Source organism: Rhea americana, unplaced genomic scaffold, assembly GCF_003343005.1.
Source record: "Rhea americana isolate MKP2758 unplaced genomic scaffold, rheAme1 scaffold_52, whole genome shotgun sequence".
In the NCBI taxonomy this organism is placed as follows: Eukaryota; Metazoa; Chordata; class Aves; order Rheiformes; family Rheidae; genus Rhea; species Rhea americana.
In genome coordinates, this window is record NW_028186668.1 from 4100732 (window position 1) to 4124080 (window position 23349).

Here is a 23349-nt window from a genome sequence, read left to right on the forward strand (position 1 = left end):
TGATTGGCAAGACAGGATATGTTCTCTTCTTTGTCCGAATATTCTGTAGCTTGGATTTAGTACAGGGTACTTATCTTTAACACTGAAGAAAGTGGACTCTTTATCACTGTATTCAGTGGAAACAGGACTGGGTCCCAAGTGGAAGTGCACACGGAAACTATATCTGTTGTGCACATGGAAACTCTATTGTTTCCATGTGCAATTGTGCAATGTAAGTAACTGGATCATTTAGGCTATATTCCCAGTGGTGAATCTGGGAACAAATCTGAGCTCCACTTCCATGTCAGCTGAACTCCCTAGCAGGGCAAGAATTTGAACCGTTACTTTCAAAAAAGAAGAAGTATGCAAGAAGAGAGCAGCATCTTACTATAATCATCTCTTCTTGGCTAACTGCATTCCTTCATCCTTTAATAGGAATTAAATCAGCTACACTAGTTCTCACTATCAAGACAGAAGTGAGGGAGAAAGGAAAAAAAATAACATCCATGCTCACCATTTGTAGGGGAAGTAGCCCTGCTCTGCAGTCCTTGAAGTAACAAGCCATACAGTCTGAATACATCTGAGTCAGATCACTTATCTGCATGGCATGTATACTGGGACAAAGTCTAACTCAGAAAAACTCTACTCCTCACTGGTTCCAGGGAAACCAGAGTACTCTTCTAAAGAGCTTAAGTACACTCCAGGTAAGGACAAAACCTGATTCAATGAATGAGGTCAATAAATATAAAGCATATGTGGGACATGAGAATATGTGATAGTATGTATAGAACAGCATATAAAAATAAAGAAAAACACATACCGATGCTCCTTTTGGACCCTGGGGACCTGGCAGGCCATCTCTTCCCGGTGTTCCTTCTCTTCCAGGAATACCTGGTTGTCCTGGGAAACCAGGATCTCCCTTTTCACCTTTCAGGATAGAGTCATAAGAAAAATCTCCTGGTTCTCCCTTTGCACCAGGGCTGCCTATAAGTCCTGGAGTGCCTGGTGGCCCCTGAAATTTAATAAATTCAAATGTCATCGGGGCCCATCAGTCAAAAATTAAAGAGTAGACCCAAATCAAATAAAACATTAAGTCTTCACTAAAAAAGGTCAAATGAGAATATTTTCCAGGAGAGAGCTTATTCAATTGCTTAACTGAATAAGCAATTATTGCAAAATTCACTGTCTTGATCATCTTGTCATCATATCATATCATACCACAGGTATATCAATTTATATGGTGCACATAAATTTCTACCAAGAAGTGTAGACAACGACAGAGAAAAAGTACTCTGAATTTTCAATAGACTGCCTGTTGGATTTCAGCTAGACCTATGGTATCAGCATTAGGGTAATCTAGGTTTCTTAGAACTGTCTGTCTTTTTCATGTCTTTTTCAGAGCTTACATGTCTCCCCATGCACATGTTCAAAAAAGGTTTTGTAAGCTCTCCAGAGCAGAAATTCCCTACATAATAATAGGATATTCTGTACTTCCAGAATTCCAAATTTTGCCTACATAGTGTCCAGGACTTACATGCACTTCTCTCATACAAACAGTATCTTTAATTTCAAGTGAATCTGCTCTGCTCACTAGTGCAGTAAAGCACAAAATTCCAGGGCAACATTCACTGCTTATGGCTTATGTGTACCCTCCATTTAAGCCTGAATCAATACAGTCAAAGGCGATCTTTCCACTAGCTTTGGCAGTMCTAGATCAGACTCTGCTGCTCCTGCATGACCTTGAACAAGGTGAGTTTGCAAGGGTGGGGTCTAAGTTGTCTTTCCAAGCTAAACTGTGTGCTAGGTCTTCACCTGACTGAACTTTGTGGAGCAAAACAAGCTTAAAAGCATTCAGAGTTCTAGCCAGTCCTTGTCTGAAAAAACATATGAATAGAATTTACCAGACAATAAAGGGTAAATGTAAAGGTGTGGCAAAATACGTGCTGAGAACAAATCCCAATCATGAAAAAGCTTAAATATGTTAGGATGTCTCTCTTATTTTCTCCATGATTTTGTTCAGGAATCCAATTTATATTATAGTAAATGAAGTCACTAAGTAACAYCATCTTGTTTATCAGGGTGGAAACACAGAGAGTGGAATTAATCTCAGCTAACTTTAGCCTAAAATACATGAATCTAGACTTTATTTACATTCAAGAGACAGGAACAGGTTTCTCAAGTAAGCAATATAGGTGAGATAGTTTAACTTCTGAAGCTGCCTATCACCACTGTTGATAGAGGGAGCTTGGATAACTCCAATGTATATTAAAATTAGCACACATGAAAGTCATCGAGAAGCTACATTGCCAAAAACATTCAGCTGCAAGGAGAAAACCACTCTGGACAAACTACACTGGAAAGATTCTGACAAACTCTCAATCTAGTTACATCAGGAAAGGTGTCAAAATCTGTGTTATAATACAGGAATGTGTACACTACTGTAAGTCTTTAGAGTAGACCACAGTGAATGAAGGGACACTTAAGCTAACTGACAAAAATCAACCACAGYAGTGCTAGCATGGTGCTAAGGGTAATTTGTGCCATTTGTGGCTACTCTATTTCTGGTACTCAGCCTTACCAACTGAGAGCTGTGTTATGCTGTGCCAACATAATTTACACTATTAGGATACTACCCACTTTCACAAACTTCCCTTGTTTCTTGAAAACCACTTAACTTTCCTGCCAGCTATCTGAAAATTAGGTTTTATGGACTGACTGTGCTACACACGTTTCCCAAAATTCAGACAAACTGCAAAAATATGCTGCATGCTAATAGGATTTTAACTGTCCAGGTTACACTAGATGGCACTGCATTCTCTCTCTTGCTCTTGATAGATCCCCACACAGCAGCAGAAAGAGACATGGGAGAGACCCACCGTAACACGAGAAGCTCAGACCTGCAAGTTTCACGCAAAATCCTATTTCTTGCCGAACTCCACTGCCTAGCTTGCTGAGCCGCAAGGTCAAGTGTCCTGCCAAGTTCGTATAAGCACATATAAACCATTTCTGACAGCTCTTGTTTTCTCTAATAGCTAGATCCCATTGCTGCCTAGTTTATTTTGCTAGGCATATCCAACTCCTTAACTTTATTATATCACTGTGCTTTCTATTTTAAACAGAAATATTACACAACCACACTGAATGTTTTTTCATGACATGCCTAACAGGAAATAAAAAACAAAACATTTAGAAAGTTATTACTTACAGGTACGCCTGGAAGGCCATTAAGTCCAGGTAAGCCTCTTTCGCCTTTGAAACCCCCTTGTCCTGGAAAACCTTATCAGAGAAATAAAAAATAGTTTTCTTTTATAATATGCTTTTACAAATAGCTCATTGTCTGTGGAGCCTTTATGATCCTTCTCAAAGTGTCTAATTCCATCCTTAGTTATATCAATATAATTGTGCTAAAGTCAGTGAGGTTGTCTGCATGCATTAGAGCTCAGAAGTGGATGATGCATTTGACTTATGAATAAAATATACAATTCAACCCGTTTCATGGGCTGGACACTATGTTCTGAATTCACATTACCATTTAGAACTATTATTTAAACATTGCAATGTTGAAAATTCCTAGAACATATTCATTTTTCTACATAACAACTAGAACAAATATTAGGTATAATACCACTGTTTGTGCATGGCACTTTTCTGATATAGTAGCAGACAAACTATTTCTTTTGACCATACAATTTAATGTTAGAACTGGGAATGTATATGTGGGCTACTGCTGTGCCTGGGCACACAGTGGCAAACGCTTCCCACATTATTTTTTCACTCTCACGATCTTCTCTGAACAAATTTGGTCCACAGTTTTCAAAGACACTCCACTGTTACCTGCTTCTGCTTCCTTAGAAATTCGCACTGATTTCAGTGGGAAWCAGGCCAATAAGAATATTCCAGCCTTCTGTCATTAGTTTCACAAGCAATTTGATTAATAGGATAGAAAATAATTTTATGACTTAAATTTGCAATTTTAGGTTTTACCCTTGATAGTTAATTTTGCCATGGGTTTTTACCTGCTGGACCTGGTGGTCCTTGTGGTCCAGGGAGTCCAGGAGGTCCTACTTCACATGAGGGACAGGAATCACCTTTGTCACCTAAAAAAAAAGAAAAAAAACATTAATGAATACCAATGAAAACATATGAGACAATTCCAAGCTTCATGGGCAAATGCCTACTTAATATGTTTCATGTTGAAAGATTAAAAATAAATGAGTCACTTTTAAGCRAGCATCTCGGTGAAAATTTATCAGCAAATTTATTCAAAATTCTTTAAAAAATTTAAAGAGATGTCAGCAAAATCAAGTAGTTATTATCCTCAGAATAGTATTTAATAGAATGGTTAAATGGGACCAGGCTGAAGAGGATCAAGAAAGAAGGTGGCAAATACATATCAAATACAGAAGAAATAAAAAGATTAAAGAGGAAAAAGGAGAACTTTTAAATCTCAGAAAACTTCATCTCAGAATTCACATCTTCAGTTGCCATGAACAGCGCTAGTTGTGCTTAACAAGGCAATACTCAACCCTTTCTTTCTTCCCAGCTTCTCTTTCTGCCCTGTGCCATCCTTTATAGCTTTCCAGCGATGTGAAATATAAGCAAAGTTTGGGTCACACGACTCAATACACAGCGCACTTCTTTTACTTACCCAAGACTCAAGGAACATCTTCAGCATCCGTGAGCTGCTTCTGTAACTTACATTATGCACTGCTTCTCTGGATCCAACCCAACCTCCTCAGCATCTTGACAAATCTAAGCCCCAGGGTATAAAGCAGTAGAAACAATCACACATAAACTATAAATAATATTACCTTTCTCTCCCATCTCTCCTGGAAATCCGTGCTGTCCTGGAGCTCCAGGTCTACCTGGGGCACCAGGTTCTCCTGGCTGGCATTGATCAACTCCATCTGCAATTGAAATGTAATAATAAAGAATATTGTTTGATAAGTGAAAATTTCCATTATAAGACTGCTTCTGTGAGTGTGAATTCTGAGCTGAATGTGTCTTCATGAGTAGTGATGAGTCAGGGAAACATTTTATTTTCCTGGGGTTTTTTTGGTCTGAAAAAATTTTCTGGGATTTTGTGTTCTGATCCTATATATGCTAGTTCAGAAGCCTCTAAAATTACAGAGAAAAGACAGACTCTGCCAGAATAAGGTTATAAACAACTTCCACATAAAATCCTATTTTTATCATAATTTTCAGCCAAGAAAAGCGCTTTGAATGAAAAAATGCATTTTTGATGTTGAAGATAATGGAGAATATTTTTGAAGTCCTAAAGAAAATCTTTTAGTAGAATTTTTTGTACATACGCCTTTGTTGTCAATGTTTTGAGAAACTTGCTAGTTAAGAGTAGCTTGTTAGCACCAGCTTTTCCACATTGCTAATGCTTCCTGGAAACAAGACACTACATATGTTGGAACTGGAATGGGTAACAAAACAATGTTTAGCAGAGTTTATATGAGAATAAAAATTATGCTTGTTCTGTTAGATGTTTTGACACAGGTTCTGATTCAATACAATCACACTTAATCTTGGTCAAAGTTAGTAGTAGTAGTCAAAATCGTTATGTGAAGTTTGACAAACAAATGTTAAATACAAACAAAAAATGTTTTCTATTAAAGAAGTGTCTGCAGAAGGAACAGAATTAAGCACTGACAGAAAAAATGGGAATTGTTCTTATTAGGGGCAAGGTAAGATTTAGCTATTTAACTGGCTGTTCTAAGTATTGGATTTTGTAGTGACTCATTGGCAAATGTAACAACTGTAAAGCAAGTGTTGACCCCGTTCTCTCATAAGATAATTTCATTTTACATTGAAAACTTCTAGTAAATGAAAAAAACTGAGTATCTCAGTCTCTACTTCTATTTTTTTTCAATCTATATTGCATATATTGGAATCACAGACTTGTAAATTGTGATATTGCACAACTATCTTTTATGGTAAGAACATTATTAGTATTTTTTTATTGTTTTTATTAAGAATGTATAAATATCCCTAAGCTGGCACACTAGAACACAGGAAACCAATTATGGTAACTTCTCTGGATATAATGTAACAGTCCACAGTGTACTTTTTGAAGACATTTTAAAAGCACTTATTTAGCAAAGAACCCTTGTCCCAGTCTGGAAAGGAGCGGCTGGCTGCCTCATGGAACAGCTTTTACTTGATCCATTGACAGCTCAGATACATTTCTTCCATGATCTAGATGCATCTTTTCATACATGAATTCTGATCATAGTTTTTATAATCTTGTTTCCTTTTTCTTTTTATGTGCATGTAAACATTAGCATGTTTTGAGACTTCATACTGAAAAGCAGCTGAGTGTTTTACCTACCTGTTACGCCTGGAGGACCTGGTGGGCCAGGCAACCCTGGTGGACCTGGGAAACCATCTCTTCCAGGTGGTCCAGGTAAAGAGAATCCTGGAGAACCCTTTTCACCTTTTTCACCTCTCTCTCCAGGGACACCAGGTGCTCCTACCCGGTCTGCAATAGGTCGACCTTTGAACAGAGTAAAACATATATGAAGAAAGTTAAAATTAAAAAGGTAGTAACATTATCAACACATTAGCTTCCATTACTTTTCAGAGCTCAAAGGAAAAATGCTACCGTAAAATCAAAAGGGACTGTATTTTGACTACTGGTGATTTACAAAAAATTCAGGTTATAATCTCACTACAGCTCAGAATAACATACCTGCACTAGGTCCCTATGGAAATACTCCTACTTTGCAGCAAAAGTGCCCTGTGAGATTTAATTTAATCAACTTTTGCTGTGTAAGAAAAAGTGGCAACAGAGGAGTTAACTGAAAATATTTATTACACTTAGAAGCTACTACACTCTTCCTTGTCTCATAATAATACAAATACTACATCTTTAACACATTTAGAAATAGACAGTATTTCTAATAACCTCAGTGAATAAGTATTCAACAATGTTAGCAGATTTCTGGAATGCTAAAACCAAAATTGTTTGCAGGAACGAGAAGTAAGTAATAGCCAACAGGAGAATCCATTAAATCGCTAGAAAAAAATTGCATGAGAGCTCCTTTGAGCCATTTGTGCAGTTACACTCTAAAGAGTTATTTTAGTTAAAAGCTAATCATTAGACGTGATTGTTAAAATATTTTGATCCTCCAGCAGCACTGCAAGAAAACATGAAAAGTCATAGAAATCTCAGTTTATGTAGGGTAATGACAGACCAAGAGCCACCATTGCTCTTGTCTCATCATGCAGAATTCTTCAGTGAATATCACAGTCCACGGTACACAGGATCTCCTCCCTAAACTGTGAAAAATTTCCTGCAACTGTCTGACACTGGTTCACACTAATTTCAGACTTAGCTCACTGTCAATATGGAAAATGCAGGCAAAGAACAAAGTAATATTAATATCACTGGTGGATGTGCTGGAATCAGGTTTCTGCAGCTGATTTGCTTCATTTTTGAAATGCAAACATTGTAGCTTACTCCATACCCATGTACCTGTGTATATACACATAATAGTAGTGTTGGCATGGATGTGAAGATATTAGAGTACAAATAAAGTAACACTTTCAGGGAGAAGAAATATTTCTTTATTGGATCAAGTAATGTAATTGAAAAAAAATCAGAGCACCTTCAGGAATTACCTTGATTTAATAAACTACATTGTTTCTCCCTATAAGACTTGTTTTATTATATTTATGCAAACACATGTACAGCTGAAGTAAGAGCAAACTAAATTATATAGGAGATAGCATGCATTCCTATGCACATCTATGCATGAATATTCATACAGAAGTAATACATACATATTCATATTTTAGAAGTTTTCTTGCTCAGGGAATCTTAAAAATTTCTGGACTCTCTCTGACAACCTGTGCACACTACCTGCTTTTCCACTTCAAACAGAAAGACTATCGTTTGCATAAATTTAACAGGGCTCTACACAGAGAGCAAGGTTGGATCWCATCACAGAGGTGAGCAGGAAGGGCCTAGGGTGAGGATTAGMTCCCCAGAGCAGCCACTGCCCAGGCACTCTGCAAGTCAGGAAGTGACTGGAAACAGTGGATGAAAGCATCTCTCAGGTGCCTTCCCCCAAGAGCAAAGGAAAAAAGTGAACAAAATCAATGGCCACAAATTCATACCTGGAGGACCTGGGACTCCTTGTATACCAGGGAAACCTTAAAAAGAGAGGTTAAAAAAAGAGGTTTTCAACTATGCAATGAAACAAGCAATGCCAACGCTAGCAACCTTTTAGCACACATTATTAAAGTAAACATTATGAGTAAATATGGTCTGAATCAAAGCTCAAAGTTAGATAGTCCATAGCTATCTGCAAACAACACATTTAGTAAAAAGGCCTTGATCCTACAAGTGCTGAGTCCCATCTTCTCCATTGATTTTTCACCAACAGGGTAAGGTCTATGGTGGGGAAAACAGGAAAGAGGAATGCTTGATTTTCCATATTCACTGAGGAGTTTTACAAATTACTTAGAAGTCTTTTAAAAATTTAGCTATTGACTTGCTTTTTTAAGGACTCTTTTCATGATTCACTGCATTATTATCCTACCTCACACTTCTGAAAATTTCTTTCTTTGCTAAATAATCTCACTGGATTATCTAACAGATATAAAATCAACATTTCAAGATCCATTTTATTCTTTCCCTGTTTTAATCTATAATTGAAATGTAGCATCTTTTGAACAGTGCATAACAAAACTGCAACAATGTGACATCAATTAAATTAATGACATTTTGATTGTCATATAGAGCACCAGAGGCACAAAGATAGTGCAATTATAATTTCTTGTAAAAAGAAAAATAAAAACGTAACTCAGGCAAAAAGGACAAGACAAAATACGTACCTTTTTCACCCTTTTGACCTTTCAGTCCTGGCAAACCTGAAGCTCCAGGGTCTCCTTTTTCACCAAAGGAATCCACTGTTCCAGTATCTATAACCTGAATCACAGGACAAAGACTAGAACACCAGGAATAAGTAACTATGCTCAAGTTTGCATCTCACCTATCCCGATCTGATGGCACAGAGGCCATTTTGCTTTGCAATAACAACTTATATGTAATTGCTGCTGCAGGAGACTGGTAGCTGCTGAGGAAATACCAGGAATAAAAAAAGGATTTCCTGTTCTACCAGAATTCCTTCATATCAGCAGTATGATTATCTGCAGAGCTTTATAACACTTCTCTCATCAAGAATGATATAAAGAAACCTTAACACAGCCTAAGCACTGACCTATCATCAGGCTTATATTAGCTTTCATTTTAAAAGACTCTGTTCTGGTAGTTTATGCTAGCATCAATCTAAACTTAACATACAGGATACTACATATACAAGAAAATATGCAAGGAGTATGCAACAGTTTTCAAACTAAATTCAGATATTGGGAAATAAGCATGWTCAACGATTTATCTCCTCCTGACCAATAGCAATTTCATTTTTTACTTGAAGTGTTAAAATAAATTATGAACTACGAAACTGCAGAGCAATTCTCTTTGAAATAGTTTGTATTGATTTACAATTGCCTATCATTTTCATAGTCAAAAACATCGAAATCCATATTCCTTGGGAACTCCCTTTCCAAGTTTCAAATATACTTAAGAAATAAGGTTTCCAACTTTTGCTTCCATTAGGGAAAAAATGATAATAGTATTGCCAATTTCAACGAGATCACAATATGCATAGTATCTCTTTTTTTTTCTGATTGTTTGAGTGTGCTTTGATTTTGATGACATGCATATTTTCCTTTAAGCTTAGATAAAACACAGATTTATTTTACTTACTCTTCCTGGAGGCCCTGGAAGACCTTGATCACCTTTTTCACCCTAAATCAAATCACATTTCATATTTTAATCTGTTGCATACACAAAACTCAGTGGCATTCAATTATTTTATGTATAATACATGAAATTTTCTTCACCACAAAATAGAATTTCCTTAGCAAATGAACTCTTTCATAACTATTCATACAAATTCCAAATACTAATTACCTGTGACATTGCAATAAGTACTAATTAGTTACAGTTCGTGGGACTGCACTGCTTGACACTATGTAAAGAGAATCTGTGATTTTGGGAAAGTATATTTTTACATTTGCCAGGTAAGCAAAGAGCTTATGTAATTAAAGCCTGCACTAATCTCTTCATATAAGAGATCTAAATTAAAGATGCCTAAGTAACTTTAATTTTGACATTTCCTAATCTCTGCATGATGTCTTCACAATATTCATTTAATACTGCTTTGTGCACATTTGTTGTTTTAATGCATTCCTGTGAACAGGGTATATGAGTTCTTAACTATTTATTCTGTGTGATGGGAAGTAAGAGTCCAGTACGCACCTTAACACCAGCTTCACCGGGTCGCCCGGGAATCCCAAACCCGCCAGGCAAACCCTGTATGTGGAAGACAGCAAAACCAGATAACACAAATATAGCTGTACCTTAACTCTGGCAGCATCGAAGTTTTAAGTTCTTAAASCAGTCACTAATTCACTGAAAACAACAATTTTATGTAAACAATTCGTAAGACTAGAAAATTTCAAACAGCTGCAATAGACAGTCAGGTTTTGGTTTTAAAATGCAAGACACAGTACGGAAAATTTAGTAAAATACATACAGGTTCTCCTTTTGGTCCTGGTTCACCATCTTTTCCAGGCTTTCCCTGTAAAACACGAAGTTCCACTCTGCTTTACACACTGCCACATACATATATACAGTGAGTGAAACACTAAAACTAAACAATCACTATTCTCGTACATTAATGAAAGAGTGCTAACACGGCTAACAGGATAGCGTACAAAGCAGGCAAACCGACTTCCCGGTGCTTATGTTATTCAACTTCCTACAATCCACGGTGTTAAGTAAAATCCTGCGGATTTGGTCCCAGCTTCAGGACTAGCTTAAGGATTTCCCAGTCAAAAACTTTTCAAACAAAATATATCAACAACACAGCAAGCAGGAACCAGACCCAGAACCTCCTCCCTTCATAGCAATCTTTCTACCTCTTGCTTATACACTCTCCAGCCTCCTAAAACTTTTATTCATAGACACTCAATGGCTCAGTTTCAGTGGAAAGGCTGGAAGAGTAGCCCCACCTCAGACCACGGAGTAATCTAGTGGTAAAAACACCTTCCCTGAATTGGAAGCCATAATTTCAAAACAGGGGGCAGATGATAACCTAGAATCCAAGACTCCCACTTCCAAGGCAAAGGGTTTCCCTGTTAGAYCACTGTGCAAGCCTACACAGGGGATTAGATTCCCTTACATTAAACAATGGGTATGTGATAAATGACCTAGATGGATCAAACCAATTTTCAGGATTCTCTCTCTCTTACTACAGACTRTAAAGGAAGCGGAGCCTAGGCTGGTAGCCTAATCCATTTAGTTGTGTCATAGTRGTCAGGCTGTATGCCTATCATAAGAAATGTGAGTTTTCCCCATAAAACTAACAAAAGAAATACATTTAATATACAAAGTAACACACAATTCAGTCTACAAATAATCCTAGCAATTCTAGGACAAATCAAGTCAACCTAGAACAGTTAARTGGAAGGTTAGAAATGATATAACAAATGTGAACTGGCCACCGCCGCCAGTGGGGCAGCTATGGTATCTTATGAAGAAGTGTTACTACTAATTTTTAATTCCTAATTAAAATTATGAGCTGTAAAATCAAAAGAGTTATTAGATTTCAAACGTACACTCTAACTGGAATTAATTAAATGCTAGCCAAATRATTCCATAAAACTAGAAATCTGATCTTAATATTTATCTTTCAGGACTTTTCTTAATTTCAGAAGGCACTATGATAGCATATAGCCAATACTTGAATAGCAATATTTATATACAAGTTTCTTAGAAATGTCAGAGAACCCTATAGAAACTGAAAGCCATATTTTTGCACAATCCATTCAAAGATTCCCTGACTTCCTCAGTAAGGTCTAGGTCAATGTTCCTCCAACCTCCCATCTGTCAAGCCCTCATTTACTGTAAGAGGAAAAGATATATACATGATAATAGGGATAAACCCATTACGTACTTATACTGAAAGGTTGACAGAATACTTGACTTTAAGTATAATAAGAAAAAGAGYGAGATTTTCTCTTTTTCATATTGCATTATAATTCATTACCTATAGCTGCCTTGGGTCTTTTTCTAAGAGCTTATGTTGACTCACAATTTGAGAAACAATAATCTAAATAAGAATTCACATAGAAATTGGTTTTGCTACCAACTCAATTATGAAAGATACAGCATGACTCACATAGAAGTGATATGAATAAGCCTACGMTATAGGTCAGAGTAGGCAAATGTAACAGCCACTATGGCCTCAAGCATCTGTACTCAGGCAAGAAATCAGCAAGATAACTTAGGTCAGTCACATAATTTTTTTGCTCCATTCCTCTTCTTTGTAAGAAATAGTACCTTCAGGCCAAACAGATTTACTTATAGATTGTATGAAATAGTACTTGAAATGTTTCCTTCAGCCAAAGTGATTTCATTTTCCATTCATACAAAGTTTCATTCATATAAAGTGATTTGTTCTGCTTTGCTTCTTCTCTACTGGAATGACCTGATCTTGCCTCAACTGGGATCAGGGAGAGTCCTGCCTCCACGTTCAGCACCTCAGGCAGTGTTAGGTGTCTTTTAGTTCATAGAATCATAGAATCAGTAAGGTTGGAAGGGACCTCTGGAGATCATCTAGTCCAACCTCCCTGCTCAAGCAGGGTCACCTACAGCACGTTAGACAGGGTTGCATCCAGGCAGGCCTTGAAGATCTCCAGAGAAGGAGACTCCATCACCCCTCTGGGCAACCTGTGCCAGTGCTCCGTCACTCTCACAGGGAAGAAATTCCCCCTCACAGTCAGGCAGAACTTCCTGTGCTTCAATTTCCGCCCATTGTCTCTTGTCCTGTCACACGGGGCAACTGAAAAGAGTTTGTCCCCGTCCCCTTGACACCCTCCCTTCAGGTACTTGTACACATTGATAAGACACCCCCTCAGTCTTCTCTTCCCCAGGCTAAACAGGCCCAACTCTCGCAGCCGTTCCTCATAGGGCAGGTGCTCCAGCCCTCTGGTCATCCTCGTAGCCCTACGCTGGACTCTCTCCAGAAGCTCCATGTCTCTCTTGGACTGGAGAGCCCAGAACTGGACACAGGACTCGAGATGAGGCCTCCCCAGGGCTGAGTAGAGGGACAGGATCACCTCCCTCCACCTGCTGGAAACAGTCTTCCTAATGCACCCCAGGATACCATGGGCCTTCTCGGCCACAAGGGCACATTGCTGGCTCATGGTCAACTTGTCATCCACCAGCACTCCCAGGTCCTTCTCTGCAGAGCTGCTCTCCAGMAGGTCAGCCCCCAGCTTGTACTGGTGCCTTGTGTTATTTCTGCCTAGGTGCAGGACTCTGCACTTGCCCTTGTTGAACCTCAGGAGGTTCCTCTCTGCCCAGCTCTCCAGCCTGTCCAGGTCTCTCTGAATGGCAGCACAGCCCTCAGGTGTGTCACCCACTCCTCCCAGCTTGGTATCATCAGCAAACTTGCTGAGGATGCACTCTGCCCCCTCATCCAGGTCACTGATGAAGAAGTTGAACAGGATGGGACCCAGGAGTGAGCCCTGGGGAACTCCACTAGCCACAGGCCTCCAACTGGACTCTGTGCTACTGATGACGACCCTCCAAGCTCTGCCTTTCAGCCAGTTCTCAATCCACTCGTCTAACCCACACTTCCTGAGCTTGTCTAGGAGGATGTTAYGGGAGACAGTGTCAAAAGCCTTGCCGAAGTCAAGGTACACAACGTCCACTGCACAAGGTACACAACRTCCACCACTTTCAGTTAGCTGAAAGCATGGTACATATTTCTGTTACTGCACATTCTCACTGTCTTGACTCATGGACCTCTCCTGCTGAAGACTACTGCAAAACTCATTTGTTTGAAGTATACCGCATTTACTGTGTCATTAGCGATTACCAAATTTAATTAATTTATGGAAACAATACAGTGATTGCAAGTATGTGCTTGATAAAGTTGAGCATACTTACACGTGGACCAGGCTTTCCAGGTTCACCCTTTTCCCCTTTGAAACCTGAACCTGGTAATCCCTGGAAAATAAATAAACATCACATTAAGAATACTGACATACTCTAGCATAAATCTCATTTTATCTATCAGCTATAAAGATCTTCAGGGCCACCATTAGATTCTTTAAAATTTTCACTAAAATAAGAAATCTTCTCCGTAATACTTACTGGGATACCCGGTTCACCCTTTTCACCAGGATCACCCTAATCAAAGTAGAAAAAAAAAAAGTGTAGATTAATAAGCCAAATTTTATCCATAATTCATTTAGGCTGTAAGTCATTTACTTCTTCACAGCAGACATAGCACTTCTAACCTTGTTCTCCACTTCAAAAAACTATGCTTAATAGTATGATGTACAAGAAGTCAAACTAAACACAAATTTTTAAACACAAAACTGGAATCCATTAAGCTAATTTATTATACTAATATGCAATGCTCATAGTGTCTGATTCAATAACTGTGGAATTCATTAGCACTCAGATTCCATAAATGTTATTCTGTAAATGAAAACKCCAGTACAAGTTACTTAATTCCAATTTTTAGAATATTTGAGGTTTACCAGATGATGCTTATCAATCATCCTTCCTATTTATGCTGTTATCATCAGATATTTCAGAGAAACTTCAAGAAAGACCATCAAAACTGATAACATAAAATACAAAGAACTTTTTAAAAAATTGGCTGTAGGTAAATTAATCTTCCCTGTTCTTTTAGTTAGCTAGTTCCTACTGATTATCCTTGAAGCAAGAGTAAAACAAGAGTAATCATTACCTTTTCTCCCCTTATAATTTCACTTCCTTTTTCTTTCATATGYGGAGCTGGGCCTGGTGGTCCGGGGGGGCCCCTTACTCCTTGTTCTCCCTGTCAAACCAAACCCAAGGTAGTTCATTAGAAACACTACTGACACTGAGAACAATCCWTACTAAGACCAATACAGAAAAAGAGAATTACCATTCACTTTTAAAAATATAGCTGAATTTTTTTTGAATTATTCTTTCAGAAAAATCAGTCAGAGAAAGGTTTGCATACACAGTTACAGGAGACACAATTTTATAATGTGTAATACGCTAAGAATGTCGTGAAGAGGGATCTCAGTATCGCCTGATAAGGTGGAGAACGATCAATAGTGAATATCAGGAATGTGTCCAACTATTATGATGGTGCAAAAGTATTTTAGTGCCTCCCTTACAAGGAAGGATATTAGGAAACAAGGTCAGGTTCAGAAAATCTATTCTTGAAAAAAAGATGTGAGTCAAAGTTTATAGTGTTCCACCAGCTTTACAACTGTCTCTAAAGGCCACGTTGAAAAACTAAAGTGTGGACCACACTGTTAATAATGTATTTGTCCACAGCAGTGTGGGAACCTTGCCTCTTTATAGAGGGTAAAAGCAGTATCTTTTACAGTAAAACACGTCCAAAAGGGCTGATACATTTCTGCCAAGCAGCACTACCTAGCAATACCATTCCTTTTTCGCTAAAGGCAAACCTGRGGTGTCCAGGAGTCTACATGCTTCTACTGTCAACATTTTCCAAGCAATTTTATGATAACAAGCTAATCTCAGCAATGCATCATGTCATGAAAAATTGCCTCTAGTAGGAATAGAGTGCCTCCAGACATAAAAAGTACCAAGAAAGAAAAAAACCCTAAGGTAACATGATTTACTTATACTTGAAAAGGCCTCTGCCTATGATACTCATTGAGGAGCTTCTGAAGAAGCAAAGGGCTCACACATGCAATTTACTGAACTATAACGCATGACTGCATGCATTTCTTGCCCCTGCAAATGCAACATAAAACACACTAGCCTAGCCCTCAGCAGGAGAGATAACACATTAAGCCTAGTATGCTTTACCTCCCAATTGATGCTGGTTATGCGAATAAATGGGATCGGTTATCATAGTTCAGTTAATACATGGGAAATGAGCTGTGCATTACAGTTGACTAGTCATGGAGTAGGCAGAAAAAGTGGTATCACTGATCAAAATCTAGCAACAAGGAAAACCAAAGTAGGGTTGCTCAGTACCCCTGCAGCAAACAGTGAGAAGTAGGACAGCACAAAATCCCACCTCAGCCTCCCAGTAAACATCTGGAATGTTGATTATTTTTATGAACGGTCTGGCAGTGTTGGTAAGTAACAAGATATCCTGTAAATATTGCTATTGTCAGCAATAAGCACACCTTTTGGTTTTGTTTCTTTCAAAAGGAAAAAAGTCTGTGCGCTCTGAAACGGCTCTTGGCTCAGCCAAAAYATAGTAAAAGCGGGCAACTGAAAGATCTGCCTCAAAAGCACAATCCCAATCCAAACTAAAACAGTGACRCAGACGGGCTCTCAAGAGTCCTATCATAATTAATTCTGATGGTTTTGGACAGCATRTTAAATCTCATCCCTTAGATCTAAATCAATTTCAAACAAATCTCATGATGAGCCCTAATATGAAGAGTAAATGATTTCCGATTCGCCAACTGCAATCTAAATATTTTTTCCTGAAGTAGTTGGTACTAGTCACAGCTGAAAAATAGGATAATGACCTAAATTAACGTCAATTATAACAGCATCATGCCAAAATTCTGTAACCACTCATGAATTATGTTCATTTAGTTATGAGTTACAGATAGATGTATTCAAGTTTTCCAAAAATTACAAAGTTATTGCATAGATTTTCTTCACAGATTAATTCTAGCAATTTATTTATCTAAAACAAAGCTTCAAGAATATTTCTAACAGTTGATCTCTAAAAAGTTTCAAGAGACACTTACCTTTTCACCTTTGGGACCCTGAAAACCCAAGCCCATGTACCCCTGAAAATAAATATTACACATAAATTAGTGAATTTTTATCAGCAATGCACATGTACATACATCCATACATACGAAAGTATTTTGAAAATGGCAAAAGCTCAGAGAGGATATAAGAAAGAGTCTTCTTAAAACACATATGAAACAAACAAATAAATCATGTCTTAACCCCCCCCCCAGCTGTTTTCTTGAGTCCCACATTCCAGCAACTGGTGAAAAAAATATATAAAATGAAAGATAATTTGAGTGTCAGTATGCTCCCTTTTTTCAACCTTTTACTGACAAATGAGACTAATTCCACATTTTGACATTTTTAGATGGATCCAAACAATTGTAGGATGTTGTAGTCATTACTGATTTCATCAAGTGAGCCCAAAAGGCTCACTAAGGAAGCCCAAAAAATTAGCTTAAAAGTCTCCTTCTATGATGCTCTATATAAATATAAAATTAGATCCCAAAGTGTAAAAACACCCACTCTTCTATTACCATAAATTTCCAGCTTTTTTTTGGAACTAGTATAGTAAAATAATAAATAAATAGTAATAAAATAAAATAAAAAGTAAAGAAATAAATGAGTAGACTTAATCTTTATAATAAAACAYGTCCTTACCTTCTCACCGGGGGGTCCTGGTTGCCCTGGAGGGCCCTGTAAGACAGGACATTTTAGCAGATATGTGTATAGTATTCTAGGTGGACTCATTTCTACGATCTATATATCAAAAATGCAAACCCTTCCACTTAACCAAGACCCAGGGCATTTCTCTGCTACTGCCTACTCCAACCCACAATGTGGCATAAATAATAAAAATGAACAAAATGTAAGATCTTCCGTCAGAACTTGTTACACAATTAAGAATGCTGGACCTAGTCAGCATCTAGACAAGAGACAATCAAAGAAAGCCTATGGTACTACCCTGAAAAGCAATTTCATTACTGACCTCAGTGCGGTTGTTTTGTGTGCTACTGTCCACTTGTGCTAAATATTAATCCTCACATTTCTTTCATTAAGATTGTTCTTTTTCATATTAACAAGTGCAAACAAGGACTCAACTCTACTACCTTTATATTGATTAGTAACTTCTTACTGCATTTTTCTGTATATCCTTTCAGTAGCATAAACGGAATTCTAACACAGTGCACTTTAACAGCAAGATAAACAGGGTAGTTTTTTAACAGATGGAAGTAGATGATCTCTACTAGCTGTTAATTGCATCTAATAAAGGAAGAGAAGATATATATGAGATATTCACGAGACCGCCCAAAAATTAAAGTAGCTAGAAGTAACTAAAATGCCCTCAGCATTTGGCAGTTATTACAGACAGTTCATGTTGACCTGCTGTCTACAGTACCTTTCTACTGAGGCCACCCTTAAGAACAACCACAGCAAACAYTTTGATCTAGATCTGGTGGCTAGGTTAGTGATTTATGTTCAATTAATTAAATGGGGGAGGAGGGAAAATGAGTAACTACTAAAAAAGGAAAGACAAAAACCTGCAAGAAGAGAGGATGACTTTAGGGGCAGCTGCTGTTGGAAGCCCATGCGCCTAGTCACTCCTACCACAAGAGAGTCCAGGAGACTGAACATGAAGTCTGGAACCTCAGGTTATCTTTCCTAAATTATACMACTGACCGTCATTCTTGGCCATATACACCTCACTGAGCTTCTCTATAAAGCTTTGTAAGTGAAGCACAAATCACCATGAAAAGAAACTTACTGGCTCTCCTGGAAGCCCTGGTGGCCCCATTGGCCCTTGAAACCCTGGGGCTCCAGGTGGACCCTGCAAAAAAATAAAGACAACATTAAAAGGCGGTATTTATTTGGCAATTTAATGATATTGATATAATATCAATTGAAATTCACTGCTATTCAAACATCATTTAGACTTACAGGTAGTCCAGGTTGACCAGGAAAGCCTTTGTCACCTTTTAGCACACTAGGAGGTAAAAGACCAATGACTTCACCTGGATCTCCCTATAAGAGAATAAAATAGTACTTAAACATCTATTCAAATACATTAAAAAATCCTGGTATTAAGATGAGAGAAAAGTCTGAACTATGCAAAATTTGGAATCACTTGGAATGATCACTTAAAAAAATCACCTTCCTTCTTTTAATTTAGCTGAAGACCTTAATTGTCAAATTTTCTTTAAAGCTGTCAGAAGAAATTCCAGGACCAAATTTTAATTCTCACCCTTACTTTCAATATTGTAATGAATAATTGGAAAGATTTTCCCACTAAATCTCACACAGCTACAGTGCTATTACACAAYTGGAACATCTGCGTGGGTGCTGACAAAAGAAGTTGGTAACCTCACACTTTCTTTTCCAGGCCGAGCTCTTCAGCCTTATACCTAATTCTGAAATCAAAGTAGTATTCATGCCTTGAGTGTTTGTAATCATAACTCCAAAATCAAGTAAGAACCCTCTAAAAAAGAATCCACATCACTTAAATTTGGAAACTACCCTGATCATTATCCACTTCTTTATTTCTCTTTTTTGATAGCAAAAAATCCCACTTTTCTACTTTTTTGAACAAAGTTGCAATATTTTTTGATTAAGTGGTTTTATTTCAAAAGCACATATGCATACACATCTAGGAAAGAAACATTCAAGTACTTCACTTATTTTAGACTGAGCCATTTCCTTCCATGAGACAGGAAGGGAAAGAGGCATTTTATGGCTTCAGGTAGTCTTGTCATTGCAAATCTGAGACTACGTTTATGATTTGTACCTAACTTGTAGTTTCAAATTATATTTTCTAATACTAAAGAGTCAGAGCTCTCTGTTGTCATTCAGTATTTCATACTTTAGTTCATGAGATACACTTAATATTTAGTATGTAGTTTAACTTTTCATTTATGTAAATTATTTGTTTATGTATGTCATATTTGGTTCATGTTGTGGACTACATTCCCTTCTGCAAAGATTATCTACATGAAACTACTCAGATGACTGAAATGTCAGTAATACCAAAACAAACATTTGAATTATACAATGAATCTACATCTTTATGCATAATTAGGTGGCCACCATACTACTTATACACAGTTAATGGCATCTACCATTTTGTGCTGTGGTAAGCCATCTGTAATACTTACACTTTTAAGACCTGCATGGAACAATACATATGTTCAATTGTTATGAACTGGAGATTGTCCCACTGTCTTTATTTAGAGGGATTGCAGAACAGAATTCAAAAAGTGAAGCGTGACGGCACAATTCTTCAGTCTGTAAGTAAGGACTGCTATCTTAGAGGGTGTAGAGTTCATCTTAATTCTTACAGATTAAGCAGGATATGAACACATTCAGAGCACAATGTACCTTCATTCCAGGAGGTCCTGGAGGTCCCTGTGAAAAAATAAGTAGTTCATGTTAGTTTTCACCAGTAGTGTAAAAATTACATTTTATACGCTATAATTTTACATAGTTATATTTACATTTCAAGAATTAGAGTTGATACAAGTGAATTAATCATGAAAGTATCTACTTACTATGCTTCCAGTCAATCCTGGTAAACCTGGGGGACCTACTGGACCTCTTTCACCCTAAGGGGAACAAAGAAATTGGCTTTGTATAGGGAATATACTCTTCAGAGGTTTTTATTTCAGCACAGAAATGTTATAAATATATATAAATGTCACCTTTGTGCCATTACATCCTGGAATACCAGGTGGACCTGGAGGGCCATCTTGTCCAGGAATGCCCTACATGAAAAGGAAGTGAAGAAATTAGCAATATAGCAATAGTACACGACAGACGTCATAATTAAAACTTTGATTTCTTTGTAAAAACACATATACATCTCACATACAGGAAGGCCTGGGTTTCCTGGATATCCTGATGATCCTGGTGGGCCCTGTAATTGACAAAGAACATTTTGAACTTGGGAAATTTAAATGAAAAAATGAGAAAAAAAAAAACAAAATGACAAACTGCTCTAGTCTCATCTCCAATAGGGAAAGTCAGAAAATGAGTAATAGCTTCTTTTAAAGTTTCTTTGCAAAATATCTCTAATCTTAAAAACTCTCAGTCATGGCATTCTAATAATTCAAAATATTTTCTTCATTTTCTTCAACTGCACAGGCAAAAATATCAATGTAGGTTTTGTCTTCACAATCATCATTTCTAACATGACATTTACTGTAGACATCTCTTCATAGCAGAAGCGAATGTTAATACACTACAAAGATGTTTTTCCATCTTTCATAATCCACATCAGTGTTACAATTTCATCTTCTGCATTAAGAAAATATTAGGTTCAAATACATTATTTTTTCCTGAGCAGCTTGCCAGCATAATGCATCAGGTGCTTGACTAGGCACATCACTTTCATGCAACCAGCTTATTTATTCATAGAGCACTTTGTAACATAAGTGTTGTGAAGCAGAAAAGATGTATGTGAATCCTTCAGCTCAGATAGTATATTTGCATCTCCCTGCACTTTATCATTGCTAATATACAGCTATGAGCATTGCAAAAGGTGAAGACATTTACCAGGAGACACTAATTTACATTAACAGTCAGGGTACTTCTGGTTATCATGAACGGCATGGATTGAAATGGGGATTTCTTGAGCTAATAGAGTAACCCCTCTGCAGTAACTCAAGGCTGCAACTGACTCATTCTACCTGCTGCAATAACTGCAGGTGAATGAGGAACAAAACTGAGACAGCATTTTGGAGATCTGTGGACAAGAGGACATAGGTAAAAATATGTGTGTATCATTACTAGTCAAATCACTCAACTCTTCTTTCACTGTTCTGTTACAAAATGYGAAAATGCTCAAAATGGGCTTGGCTCCTCACCAAACACAAAAAGGCCTTGGCCAATATAATCTGCTAAAATAAATGTTAACACAAGTATCATATTAAACAGAAATGACAATAGGAAAGATACAGGCATACTCAGAGACTCTCCTAGAATTAAAAACATCAGGAGATCTTCGTCCATGACTTTAATGATTCAGCCCCACACCATGTACGTAATTTTTAATGTGTACATGCTCATGAGTGTATCAGCTTCTCTGCTGGAGTGCTTAAAGGAGGTTAGAGAGCAAACATAAAGGAGATTTTTGCATGAGGTAATAAAGGCAGTTCATATTCAAATTGGAAAAAATCCTCTTGGTATGGCAGAGAGATATCAAAGGAATATTAAAACCAGTGCTGTTGCCGCAGAGGTAAGGACCAGGTGAAAATGCAAATGAGCAAAGGCACTGACTGCACAATGCAGAACCTCAAAGGCAAGAGCAAGAATTTTGAAATCATTGTGCAGCACAAGAGGAGGCCATTGATTAACTGAAAAAAGAGACTAACCCCATCTTGCACTTGAAGGTAGCCACAAAGACTTAAAGGTATGCTAACCTTCAGATTGCAAAAATGTAAGTAAATTGGAACTCACTCTTGTTCCTTTTGTTCCTGGCAGTCCTGGTTCTCCAGTATCACCCTGTAATGGAAAAGAGATAGCTTTGTCTTTCCTAGTGACAACACTTTAGAGAAATTTGAGTGTTTTAAATATTAAAGCTTCAGTTCTTACCTTAAGCCCTGGTGGCCCAGGGGGACCTTCAGGTCCTTGCATTCCAGGAAACCCAATCACCCCCTGTAATCCCGGCAAGCCTCTTTCACCCTGGGAAGAAGAAAACCTATTAGCAACAAAACACCTGAAACTGCTTCTTCCAGCTACTCACATATCCCCTGTTTCTGTGCTGGAAAAAWTGCAAATTCCTGGAAACTGCAAATATCAATGTTGCATTCACTGCTAAAAGAATGGTCAACATTGCTCCTCTTCTTATACATTATTTACAACAGCAAATTTTGGAGACCAGGCTTGTCACTTAGTCTTGAGTTTCAGGGTAGTTCAGAGCCAGGGTGACTCAAGACAGTCTTCTCAAGGAGCTCAATGCACATATTGTACGTGTCAATGTTTAAGTTCTTTGCTGCTGTCTAGGACAGACAGCAGCAAATGTGTTTCTCAAAACATTATACTTCAGCAGTGCTCCCTCTCTCTCTCTACAACCCCAGATGTATTTAAATCAGATAAATCAGAGATAGACATGAAATTCATCCACACTATAGCTCCATACTGTAGCTATTATACTTTCACTGTATTTGGATTCCCAGTTAAAAAAAGGGGGGGGGGGACTCTGTCTGCATGAAGGTTGCAAAATTGGCAATTAAGGAAGAGGGAAAGAAAATGTAACCATATGTCAAAGCTTGATAACAAAAGCAAATTAGAAGTCAAACCTTCCATGCAGGAATTAACTAGAAGTTGTCCTTTTAAGGTGGAGTATGAAATAAGGAAGAATACTTCATGTTGTCCAAAAATGTGGCAATATTTGAAAAATAAAACTTTAGTAATCAAATACAAAAAGAAGATGTTTAATTTCAAACTACAACTAAAAACCATGTCATCTATTCTAGAAATTCAAAAAAATAGACCAATTGCCATGGATACAAACACAGACATAAAATCAACAGGATTTAAAACAAACAAAAGCAAGC

The 23349-nt window shown here is 37.5% G+C and overlaps 1 protein-coding gene across 2 annotated transcripts in view; it reads right to left on the bottom strand.

Annotated features, from left to right (window-relative positions):
* COL4A1 (collagen type IV alpha 1 chain) overlaps window positions 1–23349 on the bottom strand; it is a 127622-nt gene that overhangs the window by 32508 nt on the left and 71765 nt on the right. For both annotated transcript variants that reach the window (XM_085318133.1, XM_085318132.1), the window contains exons 3-25: window positions 22385–22474; window positions 22250–22294; window positions 20664–20708; window positions 20494–20556; window positions 20344–20397; window positions 20174–20200; window positions 18740–18823; window positions 18567–18629; window positions 17462–17497; window positions 16813–16854; window positions 14826–14915; window positions 14222–14257; window positions 14015–14074; window positions 10593–10637; window positions 10316–10369; window positions 9761–9802; window positions 8827–8920; window positions 8107–8142; window positions 6317–6481; window positions 4791–4886; window positions 3996–4076; window positions 3185–3255; window positions 800–991 (exon numbers count right to left, since the gene is read on the bottom strand). In XM_085318133.1, coding sequence (XP_085174259.1) covers window positions 800–991; window positions 3185–3255; window positions 3996–4076; window positions 4791–4886; window positions 6317–6481; window positions 8107–8142; window positions 8827–8920; window positions 9761–9802; window positions 10316–10369; window positions 10593–10637; window positions 14015–14074; window positions 14222–14257; window positions 14826–14915; window positions 16813–16854; window positions 17462–17497; window positions 18567–18629; window positions 18740–18823; window positions 20174–20200; window positions 20344–20397; window positions 20494–20556; window positions 20664–20708; window positions 22250–22294; window positions 22385–22474 — 1611 coding nt within the window. The remainder of the gene's footprint in view (window positions 1–799; window positions 992–3184; window positions 3256–3995; window positions 4077–4790; window positions 4887–6316; window positions 6482–8106; window positions 8143–8826; window positions 8921–9760; window positions 9803–10315; window positions 10370–10592; window positions 10638–14014; window positions 14075–14221; window positions 14258–14825; window positions 14916–16812; window positions 16855–17461; window positions 17498–18566; window positions 18630–18739; window positions 18824–20173; window positions 20201–20343; window positions 20398–20493; window positions 20557–20663; window positions 20709–22249; window positions 22295–22384; window positions 22475–23349) is intronic.